Source organism: Microtus ochrogaster, chromosome 19, assembly GCF_000317375.1.
Source record: "Microtus ochrogaster isolate Prairie Vole_2 chromosome 19, MicOch1.0, whole genome shotgun sequence".
Classification (NCBI taxonomy): domain Eukaryota; kingdom Metazoa; phylum Chordata; class Mammalia; order Rodentia; family Cricetidae; genus Microtus; species Microtus ochrogaster.
Window position 1 is genome coordinate 47,789,858 of NC_022021.1, and position 18,120 is coordinate 47,807,977.

General features: G+C 42.8%; 2 protein-coding genes across 2 annotated transcripts in view; both read left to right on the forward strand.

Annotated features, from left to right (window-relative positions):
- Positions 1-166: 166 nt before the first annotated feature.
- Positions 167-16,333, forward strand: LOC101997077 (zinc finger protein 58-like). Its single transcript, XM_005356683.3, has 4 exons — positions 167-550; positions 8,108-8,234; positions 9,320-9,415; positions 11,232-16,333. The coding sequence occupies exons 1-4, from the start codon at positions 545-547 to the stop codon at positions 12,674-12,676; spliced, it is 1,674 nt and encodes a 557-aa protein (XP_005356740.1). The 5' UTR covers positions 167-544; the 3' UTR covers positions 12,677-16,333.
- Positions 301-18,120, forward strand: part of LOC106143740 (zinc finger protein 58-like) — a 31,522-nt gene continuing 13,702 nt past the window's right edge. The window contains exon 1 of the mRNA XM_026783853.1: positions 301-550. Within this exon, the coding sequence (XP_026639654.1) occupies positions 545-550 (6 nt within the window). The 5' untranslated portion in view covers positions 301-544. The remainder of the gene's footprint in view (positions 551-18,120) is intronic.

Below are 18,120 nucleotides of genomic sequence, written 5' to 3' on the forward strand. Positions count from 1 at the left end.
ATCCTGTCCCTGAAACCTCGTCAGTTATTAATGGTCCTTGGTTAGGGTTTTCACGCCCCAAAACTGACCAATGGTTTCAGAAGCTACCTTACCCTATGCCCTCCTTGGCCAATCCCTAGACGACAGGATATGATCTCCCCTGATTTTGTCATTTCCTCTTTAAACATTTTTTTTTTTTTCTTCCCTGGGCTCCAAGCTGCACTTAGCCTCACCCACTCCTTTGATGTGGTGGAAATGAAGTCCAAGCTCGACATTGAATATTAAAAATCTCTTGTTTTTTTGCATCGGAATCCGGTACCGGGGAGTTACATGTTGGGAAACGATTAATGTGGGGATAGCACTTCTTTTTGTTTTATTTAGTTTAGTTTCGTGTATAATTTCATACCTCCTAGAGGCCATTTGTGCTTCGCGCAGATTTCTGGGAAATGTAGTCGCCGCGTCTGTGACGTCACAAAAGCCAGGCAATCCCATTCCTGCTTCGGCCTCCACGTGTGCGTCTTCCCCAAGAGGCCCGTCTGTTGCACGTTCCGGTTGCATCGCTGACATGGAGGTTGGTCCAGGGTGCAGCTCAGCCTGAAGCACTGTGCGTGGTGCGGGGCCGTCTTGGAGGGAGCGGACCCGGGCTGAGTGAGAGGGCGGGAGAAGCTGCCTTGGAGGTGCTGTGCTCAGGTGCAACCTGAGGTTGCAGGTCAGGGCTGGGGAGAGGAAATAGGGACCGTGCTTTGACTGATGGTTTTCTTAGGACCCCCGTGCAGCCCGAGACCGCCTTGGGCTTCTGCTTGGTAGCGCGGAGTAGTGCGAGGTCCAGGAGGTCCAGGATTGCAAGCTAAGGATGTTCAGCTGACTGCCTGCTCCTGAGGAGGAGCTGGGAGTTCACTGAGCCGCTATGGTGGGGAGGCATGCATCACTAGCTGACCCATTCTCCTATGGATGCTATGAGATTTCTCAGTATCTTTTATATATGGCTTTTCGAGACAGGGTTTCTCTGTAGCTTCGGAGCCTATCCTAGAACTATCTCTTGTAGACCAGGCTGGCTTCGAACTCACCAAGATCCACCTGCTTCTGCCTTCCGAGTGCTGGGATTAATGAAGTGTACCACCACCGCCCATCTGAGATTTCTCAGTATCTTTCGAACAGTCGTGGTTTCTGATCTTTCCTTTACTTTGTAACTGGCCTAAATGTATGGTCTTGAGGTTTATGAAAAATTTTTATTCTCCAATAAGCCTCTCTGCCTATGCAATAATCTGAATCAGACCAAATCAAACCGAATTAGGCAAAGCCCAGGTTTAATGTATACCAATGCTCCCTGATGGATTTCCAGCCCCCCAAAGAGAGGAGATAGGGAAGAACCACTGGAAAACCATGTGTTTGTCCTCTAGGGTGCTGTTTAAATACTATGTGGATGTGGTATTGAGCATCTCTGGGGAGGGGTCATCGTTTGCTGTGCTTTCTCGGAGGTGGAGTCTGGACTGAGGCAAGTCCCACAGGAGGGGGCTTGGGATGGATCTTCCACCCAAACATTCCTGACTCTGACTATATGAATGCCAGGGGCTGAGGTGAAGCCTTAACTGAAATATTCCAGATATATGGATGCCAGGGGCTGAGATGGAAGTTCCACCCAAGCATCCCAGACTCTTTGGTATAGGGATGCTGACTAAAGTCTGTCTTCTTCCTTTAGGCAATTGGTTGATGTAGGGGAGAGGAGAGTCAGGAGTTGGTGGGCTCACACTCAGCTAGAGGTGTGGCTGGAGAGGCATGCGGTTCACTGCCATCATGGAGACCTTAGACATCTGTCTGTTAAAGGAGATGGGAAGGCAGATTGCTAGGAGAAAAAAATAGATTGTTATTATCGACCTTACGATTGGGGCCTGCCATGGGAAACTGCCAGGAGAGGGATGGAGAAGCGCCCTGGCACAGGAGAGGCAGGTGAGTGAGGGAGACAGTTACCTTGTGTTCATTTGCTCTGATGGCCAAAGAACTAAGAAAGGAAAAATATCTGAGGGGCCTCAGGTCTCTGGCAGTAAATTCTGGAATGAAGCAGCAAGGTCTGCCAGGACCAGCTGCTATAGAAAGCTGTGACTAGGGTGGAGAGAACACACATACAGCCCACACACAGAGGACCCTCTGCAGGAAGAAGGAACTGGAGAAGCTGACTCCAGGTCTCACCTTGAGGTCTGGGTTCCCTTAAAGACTTGAAAGGTCCTGCATCTGTAATGTAGGGTGGAGTAACTGTGAAAACGACAGGATGTCTGCTTGGCCCACAATGATTGTGTCAACGTCTTGATAAGGCCTTGAGCTTGTTGAGCTGGTCCAGAAGCAGGGTCCCTAGGAACAGGAGAAAAACTCTCATGGCCTTGTGTTACAGTGCCAGGCTTTTGTGTCAGGTCAGCGGGTGAGGAGAACTCCCAGACCTGTGTGTATTCCTGGGATTTTAGTAACCAGACCTGTGATAGAAAAGAAACGTCAGTCTCCTCTGAGGCACATCCCTGTCATCTCTGCGTTTGTGAGGGGGAGGCAGGGCCCTCTGGTCCTCCCCTGCCTCATAGCAAATTCCAGGCTAGCCTAGGCTACCTGAGTCTGACAGCATTTCAACTTTAATGATGTGATAAATACTTTCTATGGTGCTTTTCATGTTTCTTACAGTGAGCACTTTAACAGATTCATGCAGTCAACACTTTGTTGATTTGCAAACTATGTGCTGCTGCTGGGATGCCTTCCCCTGTCCTTCTAGCAGAGGTTCCTCTGTGAGCAGATGCGTACAGTTAGCCAGAACAAAACCACTTCCTGCACTGTCCTTCACATGGGCACTGCGTAGCCAACCAGTAAAGCAAACTGCTAATGGCGGGTCCTGCTCTTCCACAGGTCCAGTCCAGTTCCCCTTGCTGACAGTCCTGTGTCTTTCCTCCCAGGCTTCTTTCACCTTTTTCTAATGTCAGTGTGTTCCTTTAAGAAGACTCAGAAACAATGTATGGACTATTAATATCCTCAAATACATCTAGACAGCTAACGTACTCAGCAAAACATGTGATAGTTATTTTGAAACAAAGTTTCAGTATATAATTCATGTTTCCAAAGCAGGTACTATATTTCTTCCATATTTTTCATGGTTTAATTCACTTTCTGAGTCATAAAATTGCGAACTTGGTGCCTTGAAGCAAAAGCTAATGATTTTTTTCTTGCCACAGGTATGGAACAAAGACATAGGAGTTACTATTTCATGATGTCTGTGGTACATGTTTTAAGTACTATGCTTTGTTATCCGTAGGTTGCTTACTTTGAAAGGAGGGTCTCTAATTTTTAGATCCTGACCTTCAATCTTGTCATTTCTTCGAACCTCATTTTGAGTTCCCACCAATCCCACCTAGTCTTCAGTTTTGTTCTGAAAGCTGTTTCTGAGGGACACCAAGAGGAAATGCAAGAATTCTTATTGTACATACTCTGTCCATTTTGTTGCTCTAGGCTTGCTTCTAAGACCAGCCTCCACTACTCGTGAACTGTCAATCAAGTCTCCTTTGTTTAGCTTTCCTCCTGACCATTATCCATAACAACTTGTAATCAACACTCTAAACAAAGGCAAGCATCCATAATCCATTTTTTGGGGAATGTGGGCATAGTTTTCTAGGCTACTCCCTGCTGCTTCAGGGTGATGGTAATCTTATGGGGACCTAAAGAAAATTTAGATTTATGGTCATTTCTTGACTGGAATATTCTGTGAAGCTTGATCTTATCAGCCAGCAGTCTTGAGGTTGTTCAGGATGTAGAACTCAGATTTCTAGGGCTCTTGCTCCTCTCGAACATTTCCCAGGGGGTCTTCCTTGATCATACCTGATTTTTCTTAACCTGGAATGAATCCACAGCCTCTCATTTCCTGTGGAAACAAAAACAAAACCTCTTCTCCAAAGTAACATATCTTTTGACTTATGATATGTGAGCTCGAGACCAGCCTAGACTACAAGAGCTAGTTCCAGGACAGGAACCAAAAGCTACAGAGAAACCCTGTCTCGAAAAATCCAAAAAAAAAAAAAAAAAAAAAAAAAAATTGAAGTCAAAGCATTTTCAAAATATATATGTTATATTAATCCATCAGCATTTGTAATCAAATGTCTTTTAGCAGCTGTAGCTCCCTCCTCAGCCATCAAACAATTCAAAAACAACACAATAATATACAGTATCCAGACTCTCTGTGTGTTTTTCATCTTTACGTGACTGTATTTTAAATTCTATTTCTTTTATATTTTTAATTTTTTTTTTTTGAGACTAGATTTCTCTGTGTATCTTTGGCTGTCCTGGCTCTCACTTTATAGACTAGGCTATCCTTGACCTCACAGAGATCTGCCTGCCTCTGTTTCCCCAATTTTGTGATTAAAGCTGTGTGCCACCACGCCTTGAACTTGCAGAGATTTGCCTGCCTCTGCCTCCCAGGTATTGGGATTAAAGGTGTGTGCCACCACACCCAACTACTCTCTTTCTTTTTTTTTTCATGATTTTCTCCTTTTTCTTTTCAATCCCAAGCCCTCTTATATATTTAAACAGACTCTAAACCATTTAGAGGTTTGTTTTTTTTTTAAAATCTGAATCTATCTTTTATGATATATCTCTTTTTCTGACCACATGAGTCTTTAATTCGCTAAGTGATATGACTAGGATTAAAGCCATGCTTTTGATGGCTGAATTCAGCCCATTCCTTAGCTTTTCTTAGAGTGTCCATCCTCATGGTGAAGGTAATAGCTAGAGCCATGTTTATTGCCACAACTCTATGGAGTTTCAAGGGCCATGCCACCACCAAGAAGCATGCTACTCACAAACACCATTTAAGTGTTTGGTGGTAGGTCCTCTTAAAACAGCTGCAAGCTTTTAGCAGCTAAAGCTGAGTCAGGAACCCTCTCTTAATGAGTTGTATTTACCTCTAGCTAACAGCCCACCCGAGAAAATGCTGCTACCATGAAGCCGGGCTTAACTCTGTCCTTCTGTTTCTAGAATTACTTCCCAAACTCTCTCAGATTTTAAGTGGATATAGCTGTTCCTATTGGTGGCGAAAAATACAGGCTGAATATGCTAGTCATTGAGATTGGGAAGAAATAATGAAGCAGTATCAGGAGAAAACTATCTTGATCTGGTTAATAAAGTAAGAACTTTAAGAAGGTTTTAAGTTAAATTACTAGAAGAAATAATGACGTATAATTACAAGTTATACCAATAGTTTAGGAGGTATTTGACATTGCAGTGCAAATTATACTTTGACAATTTATTATCTCAACAGGAATTATTGTGGAAAAATGAATCTCGGCCACACGAATGAACTCTTAGTAATACCAGTTCAGCCTGGAGAAGGAAATAAAGCTTCCTTCAATGACATGCATGCTTTGTCCAGCAGAGGGCACTCTTTCCCATAGCACTTCCCCAGGTTTTGTTTTTGTTTGCCAGTCTTAAATTGCCTGAAATGTTTGCTGTTAACCTTATCGGCTAAAACCCCTCTTCATGATACCGTGTTACAGGCACACTGCCCTTCACCCCTTCACTCACAGCGTCTCACAGGATTGGCTGCGAGACAGCGGACACTTGCCCACGTAGAATGATGGTAGCTGGGCTGGCCAATATGGGCAGTGATCCTCACACTTAACTTCTGCTTTGGGGACTTGCTCAGGTTCTCTCAGAGGTTAATGTTTCCATCTTCATCTTCTCCGGGCTCTTGCCTTTCTCCATGCTGGTAATTTTTGCCTCTTCTTGGTGACCCCCTCGTTCACTTGCCTCACCTTTCCTAATGCTGTGACCCTTCAGTACAGTTCCTCATAGTGTGATGACCCCTAACCATAAAATTATTTTCTTTGCTACATCATATCTGTGATTTTGCCAAAGTTATTTGTTGTAAATACTTTTTTAGTTGAAGGTTTCTCCAAGGGGCCATGACCCTCATGTGAGGAACTAGTGACATAGTGACCTGGTTAATAAAAGCATAGGATCTATTCATTTTCACTTCTAAAGGTGGGAACATTCTATACAAGCAACAAAGAAGCTTTCAAAACAGTTCTGTTTGTTTTTTCATGAGAAATTACTGGGTGTTCTGTCCACCAAATTGCTTCATTTTGCCTGTTTCTTCAAGATTTGGTGGCTCCCTCATTGATGCTCAACTCTGTACCTTATTTAAGACATTTTTCTATGTAGTCATTCTGAGTCTTTGTAAAGATTTATTATTTATTCATTTACGTATTTATTATGTATACAGTGTTCTGCCTGCACGTCTGCCTGCAGGCCAGAGAGGTCACTGAAGTGCATTTCCAATGGTTGTGAGCCACCACATGGTTAGAGGGAACTGAACTCAGTTCTCTGGAAAAGCAGCCAGCACTCTTAATGGCTAAGCCATCTCCCCAGCCCCCATGTAGTCATTCTTTACTGCAGATATATTTCAGTTTTCCTGAAAGTCTTGTGATGATAAAGCTACTGCCCCCTCCCAATGCTGAAAACGCCATACCTTTCAGACACAAGACTCAGGAAATTGGATCTGGGCCTGGCCTGAAGGTCTTCTGCCTAAGGGTGACTTTTCTTAATGCAGGAAGGGGCTTTGTGAGCTCCAAGGGAGAAAAGCAATAAATAGCCCTGCTTAGCTGTAATGCCCGTGAACCACCCCCATGAGCAGTGTGACATTGAATCCCTAAAGGTGCCCCCGTGTCTCCCACGTCTTGGCATTAGCAGCAGTATCTCTGATGACTTCTTAGTTCTTAAGTTACAGAGGAGAGCATACTGGAGCCACTAAAGCATCACAGTTGCTAACTGCATTCCAGATGCTTTTCCTAGACCTACACCGAAGTGTAGCTGTCACTGCCTGTTAAAGACACTGCTCACTGCAGCACAGACAGCATTACAGAAAACTAAAACGTACAATCCAGAGAACTATTGTCTTACGACCTTGACCCAGTAGATATACCACACCACAGTTCCTGAGCAGAAGGCTCAGGGAATATATCTGGAGAGGGTCCATATTGATCATGAGAGCCAGGGGCTCAGGAAGTTTGCTGTGAGATTGTGCCTTCTAGAAAGGGAAGGGAACCTTCACCCAAGATAACCCAAAAAAATATGACTGCTTGAACAAGCCCTGAACAATGGCAGTGGCACAAGATCCCCTGCAGGGGGCAGTCTGCTGGCTAACAGAGAAGTATAGGCACCTAAGGACTGCTAAGAGGGAGAATTAGTCTTCCACGGGGATGAGCCCACTCAACATTCATCCAGTAATAAGTGGTCAATCCCCAAATATACACAAAGGTAACACTGAATTTCATATTTATATAGTAGGTACGTACAGTGTAGATATCTACAGTTATGGGCTGTGTGTAACAATAATAATAAAGAAAAATGAACCAAGTATCTGAGACAGATTATTGGGGTACGTGAGAGAAGTTACAATGAGGTGATACATGGTTAAATGATATATTTCAATTCAGAAATGCATATATGTGTAGTATGTAGTAGCACATGGCAATAAATGCATGTTCTGTGGGTGCATTCATTTTACATGTCTTTCTGAAATGGATCGTGTCCAACTGGGGCTATGGGTTGTTTACCTTGTCTTTACTGTCGATGGTGAGTGTGAGATCATGTGACCACTTCAGGCATGTCTGAGGATATTACTACCTGTGTAAGAACATTTCTAGCTCTCTTTCATCCTGGACAAATCCGTGGTGCCTGTCTGAGGGTTCCTATTGTGCTAAAGCCCGTGATGAGAGACAGCTTGGAGAAGAAAGGGTTATTTTAGACTCCAACTCCAGGTGACAGTCCATCACTGAGAGAATTTAAGGCAGGAACCTGAGGCGTGAGGTGGAGAACAGGCCACAGAAGAACACTGCTTACTGACTCCCCGAGACTGCTTTCCTGCACCATGTAGAACTGTGTGCCCAGTGCAGACACCACCATAGTGGGCAGTGCTGTCTCATAGGAATCACTAGTTCAGAAAATGCCCCTAGACTTGGCTACAGGGCAGTCTTGGTAGGAAGTTTTTCAATTACTTCTCTCTTTGCAAATTGGCCCTAGCTAGGTTCAAGTTCTATTCAGCCCAAAGCCTCTTGTCATTTAAATTATATTAATGTGTGGTATCACTTGCTGATCTTTATTTCAGGAAATGCTGTCCTTCTCAGATGTGGCCATCGAGTTCTCTCCCCAAGAGAGGGAATGTCTGGAGCCTGCTCAGTGGAATCTGTACAGGGATGTGATGTTGGAGAATTACAGCCACCTTGATTTCCTGGGTGAGCATTTCCTCTATAGTGACTTCTTATTTCACCATCAACATGGAGCTTCCTCACTTTGTGTGGCTTCTCATGGGAGCATCTCCACAGTCAGTTTCATATCCTTCGTTTTCAAAAATATTAAGGACATCGCTATGTTAAATAATATTTCAGGGCTGAAGCGATGACTCAGTTATTAAGAACATTGACTGCTTTTCTAGAGGATCATTAAGTAAAAGGAAACTACTACACTTTCCTTCCTGCCACCCAGACCCGAATAACCAGATAGAAACTATATTAATTACAGCACTGTTTGGCCTGTGAGCCCAGGCAGGAAATCCCACATCACCGGCACTGCTATGTCAGTTCACAATTGTTTGTAAACCCAAGTTCTGACAACCTCCTGCTGTGTGATGTTTTAATTGTGTTGTATCCTGACAAATAAAGCTTGGTTAGAATCAGGGGATAGAACTAGCCACCAGCTGACCATAGAGATATGGAAAACTGTAGAGAGGGGAACAGGACGTGGAAAGCTGGGTTGAGACGGGAGCTCTGCCCTTTGGATGGTGGGATGGAAGAGGTAGGATGTCACTGGTGCTTCTCTGATCTTTCAGTTTCTTAGCTGGTATCTCACTCCTGATTTTTTTATTGATAAAGGTTAATTAGATTGTCAAATCAACCTCACACAGAAATATATCAATAGAAAACACTAAAACATATGAAAATTTAAAATAAAAAATGAAAACAGGAAGATTGCTTACACTGTTTGCTTCTTTCTGTGTTTAACCTCTCCAAGATGGGTGTGTCTTTCCCTGACTCTAGAGGGACTTTTAGAAATTCAGTGGCTTGAGAGGTGGAGCTCACTTTTTATGTGAACTGTGTTACAATTCTAAGTTACTGTTTTTTTTCCCTGAACTGAAACTCAGACTCTGGGTGCTGTTGGCTCCTTCATGTGTTGGAGTGACCCTGTCTGAAAACACTTAAGGAACTGATTGTCTGCAATCATTTGTCACCTCATCTCTGTCCTTACAAGTCATGTACAGGAAGGGACATGTCAATTCTGAGTAAAAGAACACATAAACAATCTTCTCTTTATCTATACACAGGTCTTGGTGTCCCTAAGCCACACCTGGTGACATTTCTGGAGCAAAGACCAGAGCCTTCAGATGGGGAGAGACAAGCAGCAGCCACCGTGCACCCAGGTGTGTAGGAATGAGGGGTTCAGGGGCAGAGCTGAGATCCTGAGATCCAACAGAAAGTGAAGCTTTCCTATTTACCTTGAAACATGATACCGTGGGAATCATTCTTTAGGTCTCTCCTTGTATTTGTTGTCAAAGCTGGTGTCTCAGTTTTATGAGGGTTTAAGTCTCTTAAGCTTTGGATTTCCCCAATTACAAGCTATGCTTCTACTTACAGTGACCTCCAAGGTTTTTCCTTTTGTTGAATCTCCATTGTTGTTTAAGACTCAGCGAAATAGAACTGAGAACTGTAAAGACCCAGAGTCTTTTATTTACAGAGTTGAGAGCAGACTCAAGCAAGAAAGATCTCTACAGAAAAGTGACCATAATGGGTTAATAAAGGGAAACCCACAATTCTATCACAGAGACGCAGGCAGGGACAGAAGGCTCAACAGTGTCAGTTCTGTTGGTCAGAACAATTGGGGGGTTGGAAGCATTGGATAAAACTCAGACGAACCAGATGCACTTTGGGCAGTGCATTCCCCACTGCTCTTAGGGAAGAATCAAAGCATTAGCATATCATATAAAGGGGATGTGTGGGCCTCTAGGTATGCTAATTTAACAGAGGCGGTTTGGGTTTTTCAATACTTTTACTCCAATTGCTTCAGCAGGTTATGACAATTAGACATAGGAAGACATGTAGTCCTGTGTGCCCCAGATTGGAATGCCAACAACCCCACCCAAAAACCCGAAATGGAGATACTTATTAATTGTAAATGCTCAGCCAATAGCTTGAGCTCATTTTCAGGTAGCTCTTACTTTTTTTTAAATGAACCCATATTTATTATCTACCCTCTGTCACGTGACAGTTCCTTCTTCTAATATAGTATGTTTTCCCTTTTTTTTCCTGCATCTTCCTAACATTCTCTCTTCTCAGAAAATTCTGCGTAGCCATTGACCCATCAGTTTTAATGATGAGCGTAATACTTGTTCATATTGTATAAAAAGAGATCTGATGACAGGGGTACAGAGGACTGGATAATGGAAGGTAGAAATGTTTTTCTCCTTCTAATATTGTGTTTGAGTCCAGCCTGGTCTAGATAGTGAGTTACAGGAGACCAAGGTCTTCATCGAAAAACCTTGTCTTCTAAAACCAAAACAAAAAAGGAAAGAAGTAATTTTATCATCTCTTTATTGACAAATATGTTGTCTCAGCAAAATTTACATTACACACAGGTGAACCTGAAGGTTTTTTTTTTTTTTTTTTAACCATGACTCAATATGTTTCAGGAATATATTCTGGTCTTTCAAATAAAATGTAAAATAATGTCCTGAATTTGAACTATAAATTTCATCTTTATATAGACTGTCTACTTGTGTAGCATATCTTTTGTACTCCCAAAGTAAAATTATAAATGAAGGATAAAAAGTTTGTATTACACTATGTCTCAAATTCACAAAGTCAAAATGAAGTTTCTTTTTCCTGGAGTCAGCTGCGTTATAATTTCATGGGTATCCTGCAATATACAATCTCTATTCTTTTAATGGCTTAATTTCTCTTAATAAAATGCACTTGCAACTTACTTAGCTATTTAACTTTGAATTATATGCCATTATGTCTATGTTCTATTTGGATGTTCCATTATTTTACTAAAGGTATAGATCATTTCTACCTACAGTATTTTATCATTTATACTTAGTGCCTCTAAGTTGTGAACTGACTCTAGTTTTTCACTGCTTCATTATGTATTAATAAATGTATTCTTTTTTAAATGATAGGCATTGTAAGTATGAAGAATATTTTCTAACTTTTGTTCATATCTCAACTTTTGCTCAACAGGAACAACACCCGAAGATGATAGCATTTTCTCCGAGGCCAGTGATCATAACTCAGTAGAGAGTCAATGCCAGAGAATTCATAAAAGGATTAAAACCTACAGGTGTGAAGAATGTGGTAAGGCCCTTAGTTCTTACAAAGCGCTTTCCACACACCAGAGACTTCACACTGGACAAAAACCCTACGCGTGTACAGAATGTCACAAGGCCTTCAATACTCCTGGAGCACTTTTCATACACCAGAAAGATCACACTGATGAGAAGACCTACAAGTGTGGAGACTGTGGCAGATCCTTTTACTATCTTTCGATGCTGAAGCAGCACCAAAGGATTCATTCTAGAGAGAAACCCTACAAATGCGAAGAATGCGGCAGGTGTTTTTTCTCTTTTTCATACCTTAGACAACATCAAAGAAAACATTCCGGAGAGAAACCATTCAAGTGTGAGCAGTGCGGCAAGTGTTTTTGCTTCACTTCATCCCTTCGGCGACATCAAGCTCTACATTCAGAAGAGCATCCCTATAAGTGTGTTGAGTGTGGCAAAACTTTTTCCTCTTTTACATACCTTCAGGAGCATCAATTATTTCATACTGGACAGAAATCGTACAAGTGTGAAGTGTGTGGCAAATGTTTTTACTTGCTTTCATCCCTTCGGCGACATCAAACCATCCATTCAGAAGACAAGATCTACGATTGTGAAGACTGTGGCAGAAGCTTTAGCTCTGCTTTATCCTTTAGACGACATCAAACAACCCATTCGGCAGACAGTCCTTATACCTGTGTACACTGCGGCAAGTCGTTTTCCTATTCCAGGGATCTTCAGGATCATCAGAGAGTTCACACCGGAGAGAGACCCTACAAGTGTGAACAGTGTGACAAAGCCTTTCACTATCACTCCTCCCTGAAGACGCACAGGCGAGTTCACATGGACGAGAAGCCCTACAAGTGTGAAGAGTGTGGCAAAGCCTTTCGTTGTAACTCGTCCCTTAGGAGACACAAGAAAGTTCATAATGGAAAGATACCCTACAAGTGCACAGAGTGTGACAAGTGCTTCTGCTCATCTGTAATCCTCAGACGCCATCAGAGAATCCATGCTGAAGAGTGTAGTCATACCTGTGCACACTGCAGCAAAAGGTTTTTAAATGCTAGGGATCTTCTGGTCCACCAAAGAATTCACACTGGAGAGAAACCGTACAGTTGTGAAGAGTGTCACAAGGCGTTTCATTGCAACTCGTCCCTTAGGAGACACATGAGAATTCATTCTGGAGAGAAGCCGTTCAAGTGTGAAGAGTGTGACAAAACCTTTCATCTTAACTCATCCCTTAGGATGCACAAGAGAGTTCACACTGGAGAGAAACCCTACAAGTGTGAATACTGTGACAGATGCTTTTCTTCGCCTTCATCCTTTCTACGACATAAAAGGAAACTCCATTCTGAAGAGGACCCCTAAAATCGTGGGGAATGTAGCAAAGCCTTCATTAATCTCAATATCCTTATTCAACACATGATATAGCTAATGCAGGGGAGAAGTCAAACAAACGTCTTCAGAAGTTTACTTCTTCAAACCTTAAAACACGTCAGATATTTCATTCTGACTGCAAACTTCGTGAGTGTGCGAAGTGTTTGTTTGGAAAGTCTCTGTCAACAAATCAGGTGTTATCCAACTGAAATAAATACATATGGATAATATTAAGTTAATCATATCAGAATGTCATCAGAGAAGAATAGAGACTTCTCTTTGCTGTAACTCCCAACAGTTTATTCAAGCAATGTGTTTGAAACTTGCCTTTATTAATAATCTCTATCTTCGGTAATTATAAATGCTCCATTAAATCTTTACCATGTCATAGCTTTGTCCATTGGTTGCCCGGAATCTGAGATCTGCATATTTACTATTGTTTTTCCCAGTGGAATCCTTGATGCTCCTGCAATATCTCCTCTTGGTGTAAAATTAAAATATAGCTGAGCTAGCAGTTTTTCATCCCACGTTTGACTCTGGCATCCTTGTTGCTTATATAAAAGGACAGAGACAGAGATAAAACAGCATGAATGCTCTTGCAATTATAAGGCCTCTGCAGCAAGGCAGCAGCTGTGGCTGCAGAGGTGCAGCCATCGCCTGAGGTAGTGATAGTTTTAGGTGCAGCAGCTGTGCCTCAGATAAAAACAGCGGTGCCCATAGAGCAAAAATAACAGGAAAGTTATGGGGGTAATCAATCACTTTCTGACTGCATTTGAAGCTCCTTCTACAAACTGTAACTCATGTGATGTTATTTTGGTGATAAACTTGTGCCTGACTAGGTGATAAGTCCTAGGGAGGATTTGATGCTGTCCTTCTAATGAGTGGACAGTAACTAAATGAACCCAAGTTCTCAACTTTATACCCACAGTCAGGCACCTCTCAACCCTCACCAGAATGTATTAATTGTGTGGTAGATGGAAAAGACTACAGAGATGCAAAATGATCAAAGTGTGGAGAATATTCCTCTTTAGAGGGAGGGCCCTAATCCATAGGTGACACCTACATCACACATTGTAAGTGATTTCCCTTACACACATCTAAAGCCAAAAGTCATGGAGAAGAGTTGGAAAGAATGTCAGAGCCAGGTATAGTAGATGTGTGCCCTGAAGCAGTAGAAATGTTGAGACATTTCTAGAACAGTGAAACATTGATAGAAATGTTAATACCAATTAATGCATGAGCACCCTATGACTATGACTACGTGGATAACACTAATATAAGCTGAACCACAGCATACAACAAGCGTGGTTGCAGAAGCCCCTCATTGTCTGACCTCGGTGGAGGAGCTGTTGGTCAGTTGCTGAGTTCTGAGGGAGACAATCTGGTTACCTTCCAGGTCCAGTCAACTCACCTATACCCCCAAACATTGAGTAAACAGTAAGTGCATTGAAGAAATAACAAAGAAAAAGCCCAGTGAGTTGTGAGTGTAACATGTTTTCAAGGGTAAGAAATAAGAGCTGAAGGAATGTGGACTTTTAAATAAACGATGCAACATCCATGTATTAAATTCTCCAAAAAAATATGATTGTAAAGCTTGTTGGTTTTGTACATGTCCAAACCTGTTTCAGCAGTGATTACAGCACATGAATTTGGCTGTCATTTCCAGAGGGTCAGCATCCTACTGGGAAGGCCTCACGACGGAGCAAATGAGAGGACTCCGAGAAGGGCTCAGATGCTGAGGACTAAGGAGCCCTGCATCAGTGTAACCTCAGGAAAGAGATTGGGATGGCTTTGCAGAGATGCGGCCAGACTCACCTTGTTTCCTCTAGACTTTGCCATGGGTACAACAGAGGAAAGTTGAACAGCGGCTTCTCCACGGCACAGCTTTTCCTGCTACAGCTGAAGATCAAAAAGCATGCATTCAGCTTTTCATCAACACCGTTTAAGTGTTTCATGGCAGGACCTTTTAAAAGAGCTGTAAGGTTTACAGCTAAAGCTGAGTGGGGAAGTCTCCCTTAAACGAGAGCGCGTGCTTGCCTCTAGCAAGCAGAGCAGACCCAAGAAGTTGCTGCTACCAAGAAGCCATGCTTTAGTGGTCACCTAGCTCTTTGATAGTGAGACAAACTGACTCCATCCAAAGCGAGTGGTCAGGATATGCTGATATTCTGCTTCTTCTTTGTAATTTGGGAGGTCACCTGGGAAAGGGGTATTAATTCAGTCTGTGTGACAGAGTAGACGTAGAGAGCAGGAAGATCGATAGGTAGATGTGACAAAATGGGCATAGAAGGGTGTGGATGTGACCACAGTCATTCCCCCGGCTACCTAGGAAACAGAATGCTAATGAATTTCCCCCTCACTTTACGTTTTGGTAAACTATTAGGAGGACAAATGTGGGTAAGATTGTTCAGGATGTGAATTCAGGGTTTCATGAAGGATCCCTGAAATCTGTCTCCTGTAAAATTGTTGACTTGTCTCAATTATTCCCACACCTCCTCAGGTTAAGAAATAATTTATGGTCCAGGGTGATACCAGAACCTGGAAAAAAAAAAAAACCTAGAGTTTGAAATAAAAAACGTTTGCATGTGAAAATTAACAAGACCTGAAAACTACTTTGTTGTGGAATATTATTTTAACTAGCCAAAGGTGTGTTACAAAGGTGTTTATGCTGTGCAAGATTATTTGAACTGTGTAAAACAAATGTGTGACATTTGTGTCTGGTGTCTTTGTTTACAATGCATATGTTTTGTAAACATTTGTTTCTGCTGCCTGTTTAAGACACGGGATTGGTTTTATAAAAGTTGAATGGCCAATAGCTAGGCAGGAGAGCAATGGGCAGGGCTGACAAGCACAGAATAAATAGAAGTCTAGGCTAGAGAAGAGAAGATAAGGAAGAAAGAGGGGGCGTGCAGGGGTCAGAAGTTGAGCAGCATGCAGACAGTCATGGAGACAGCAGGAAATAAATACAGAAAAAGAGAACAGTAAATAACGCCATATCAAAACATAGATGAGCAGAAATGGTGAAATAAAAGCTAGCAAGAAACGAGCCTAAGGGAAGGCCGAGCACCCATCAATACTAAGTCCTGTCATGATTTGGGAGCTGGTTGGTGGCCCAAGAGAAAGTCTCTTGCACCACGAAATCCTGAACTCTGTACAGTTAGAACGGACATTCAGAACAGAACCTGAGGCATTCACATTGGATTTGGCACTGTCTGCACTGAATATATTTTATGCCTTTGTACCACCCCATGAAAACTAAAATCCATGACCAAGGTGGAACCTGAAAATCAGTTGCCTTAAGTCCTCGTTCACAACCCACGCTCGTTATTTGCTTTAAATCCATCTTCATCCCCAAAAAGTTAATCTGCATCCTCTTTTCTATTTTACACGCTGAGCCCACGTATGTATTTCTTCACATGTATGTTTTACTTTCAAGACTCAACATATTAGGTAGACTGTGCAGTGTATATCATCATATGATTGCATGACTTCAACTACAGTTGACGTCTATCCATTTTTCTGTTGATTTTGTGGCTCTACTTTTGTAGAGGTAAAAGCACCCCCCCCCTGTGTGTGTAATGAACACATTTATAATTATGAAATTTTTTTCTAATAATATGTTCATGGACACATGTTTATTCAGGTTATTTACAGTTGAGAATAAAGAAGCAATCAACATGGGACACAAAGATATTTATATTGAGGTATGCAGTTCCCCGAGCATAAACCAGGATTGAAATAGCAGAGACAGTGCAGAGACGAGAACCCTGGTTCCAGCGACATGAGGTCATTATGGGTGTGAGCTGCTGACTTGGGAGGTTCCAGGGGTCACCGCTGCACCATAGTCTATGCTGTTGTGGTCTCTGAGGCTCCTTTGGTCTGTGGCTCTAACCACAGCCTCTAGATAGTAGACTGCACTGCATCTGACGTTTAGTGCTTTGCTCCTGCAGGCTCTCAGGGGCCAAGGGGTGGCCAAGGATTTGACTCCATAGTGAGCGTCCAGTCCCAACTGCACTGACATCTGAGGCCACTGGACTCAATTCCTGGTTGGAGGATGTCCTGCTCTGGCTGTGACGGCGGGAACCCTTTAACCATATCTGCCCTGTGTACAACCTTGTTTCCACAGGAAAGGTGAAGCCTCATGCATTTATGCCGGAACTACATACTCCAGGTTGGAAAAAGGAATGGACACGTTACCTGTGTTTTGTCAGACAGCTTCTCACCAGGAGATAAAAAATGGTAGTCTCGGTTGCAGTTAGGGAGCCTGTTAGCTGTTCTTAATCACACAAGTCATCAAGCCGACCAAGAGGAAGGAAGGTGATAATGCTCACTCACTGATAAAAGGTACCAAGCCACGTGGCTAACGGAGATAAAAATTATAGGTTAACTCTTCTGCTTACGACGTTTCCTCTTTAGAAGTTCTACTTTTCCATGGGCTACAGGCTGCACTTTGCCTCACCTACTCCTTTGAAATGTATGTAGTTCAAACTCCATATTGAATATTAAAAACCCTCTTGTGCTTTGCATTGGAATCCTGTGCGTGGAGTTACACTGTGGGAGGATAATTAACTTGGGTATGCAATTTATTTTTTGTTTTATTTAGTTTAGTTTTGTTTCTAGTGTCATACCTCCTAGGGATTTATGCTTCGCGCAGATTTCTGGGAAATGTAGTCCCCGCGTCTGTGACGTCACAGTTAGCCTCTAGGAAATCACATTTCCTGCTTTGATCTCCACCTGGGCGACTTCCCCAAAGTTGGAGGAGAGACCCGCCTGTCTTGCTTTGCTGTTGCCGGTCTGAAACGGAGGTTGGTCCAGGGTGCAGCGGAGCCTGAGGCACTGTGCGGGGTTCGGGTCCGTCTTGGAGGGATCGGACCTGGGCTGCGTGGGAGGGCGGGAGAAGCAGCCTTGGAGGTGCTGTGCTCAACTGGCTGGGACGCCTGAGGTTGCAGGTCAGGAAAGGTGAGGGCGACAGAGACTGTGCCCTGAGTGATGGTTTCCTTAGGACGCCGCATGCAGCCCGAGTGCTCCTTGGGCTTCTGGGACAGAAGAACTGCGTGGAGTAGATGACAGTGCTGGGTCCAGGGTTGCAGGCTAAGGATGGTCTATGGACGCTGTGAGATTTCTCAGTCTCTTATTTTATTTATTTATTTATTTATTTATTTATTTATTTATTTATTTATTTATTTATTTATTTATTTATTTGATTTTTCGAGACTGTCTCTGTAGCTTTGGAGCCTGTCCTGGAACTAGCTCTTGTAGACCAGGCTGGATTCAAACTCACCGAGATCCGCCTGCCTCTGCCTCCTGAGTCCTGGATTAAAGGCGTACTGGGATTAATCGCGTGCACCAGTATTGCCCAGCTGAGATTTCTTAGTATCTTTAGAACAGTCTTGGTTTCTGATCTGTTCTTTACTTTGTAACTGGCCTTATTTATGGTC

Bases quoted from the DNA above. Each gene is read 5' to 3' on its own strand.
- LOC101997077 (XM_005356683.3), top strand. The intron at 8,235-9,319 runs GTGAGCATTTCC...ATCTATACACAG, and splicing joins CAGCCACCTTGATTTCCTGG to GTCTTGGTGTCCCTAAGCCA. The intron at 9,416-11,231 runs GTGTGTAGGAAT...TTTGCTCAACAG, and splicing joins AGCAGCCACCGTGCACCCAG to GAACAACACCCGAAGATGAT.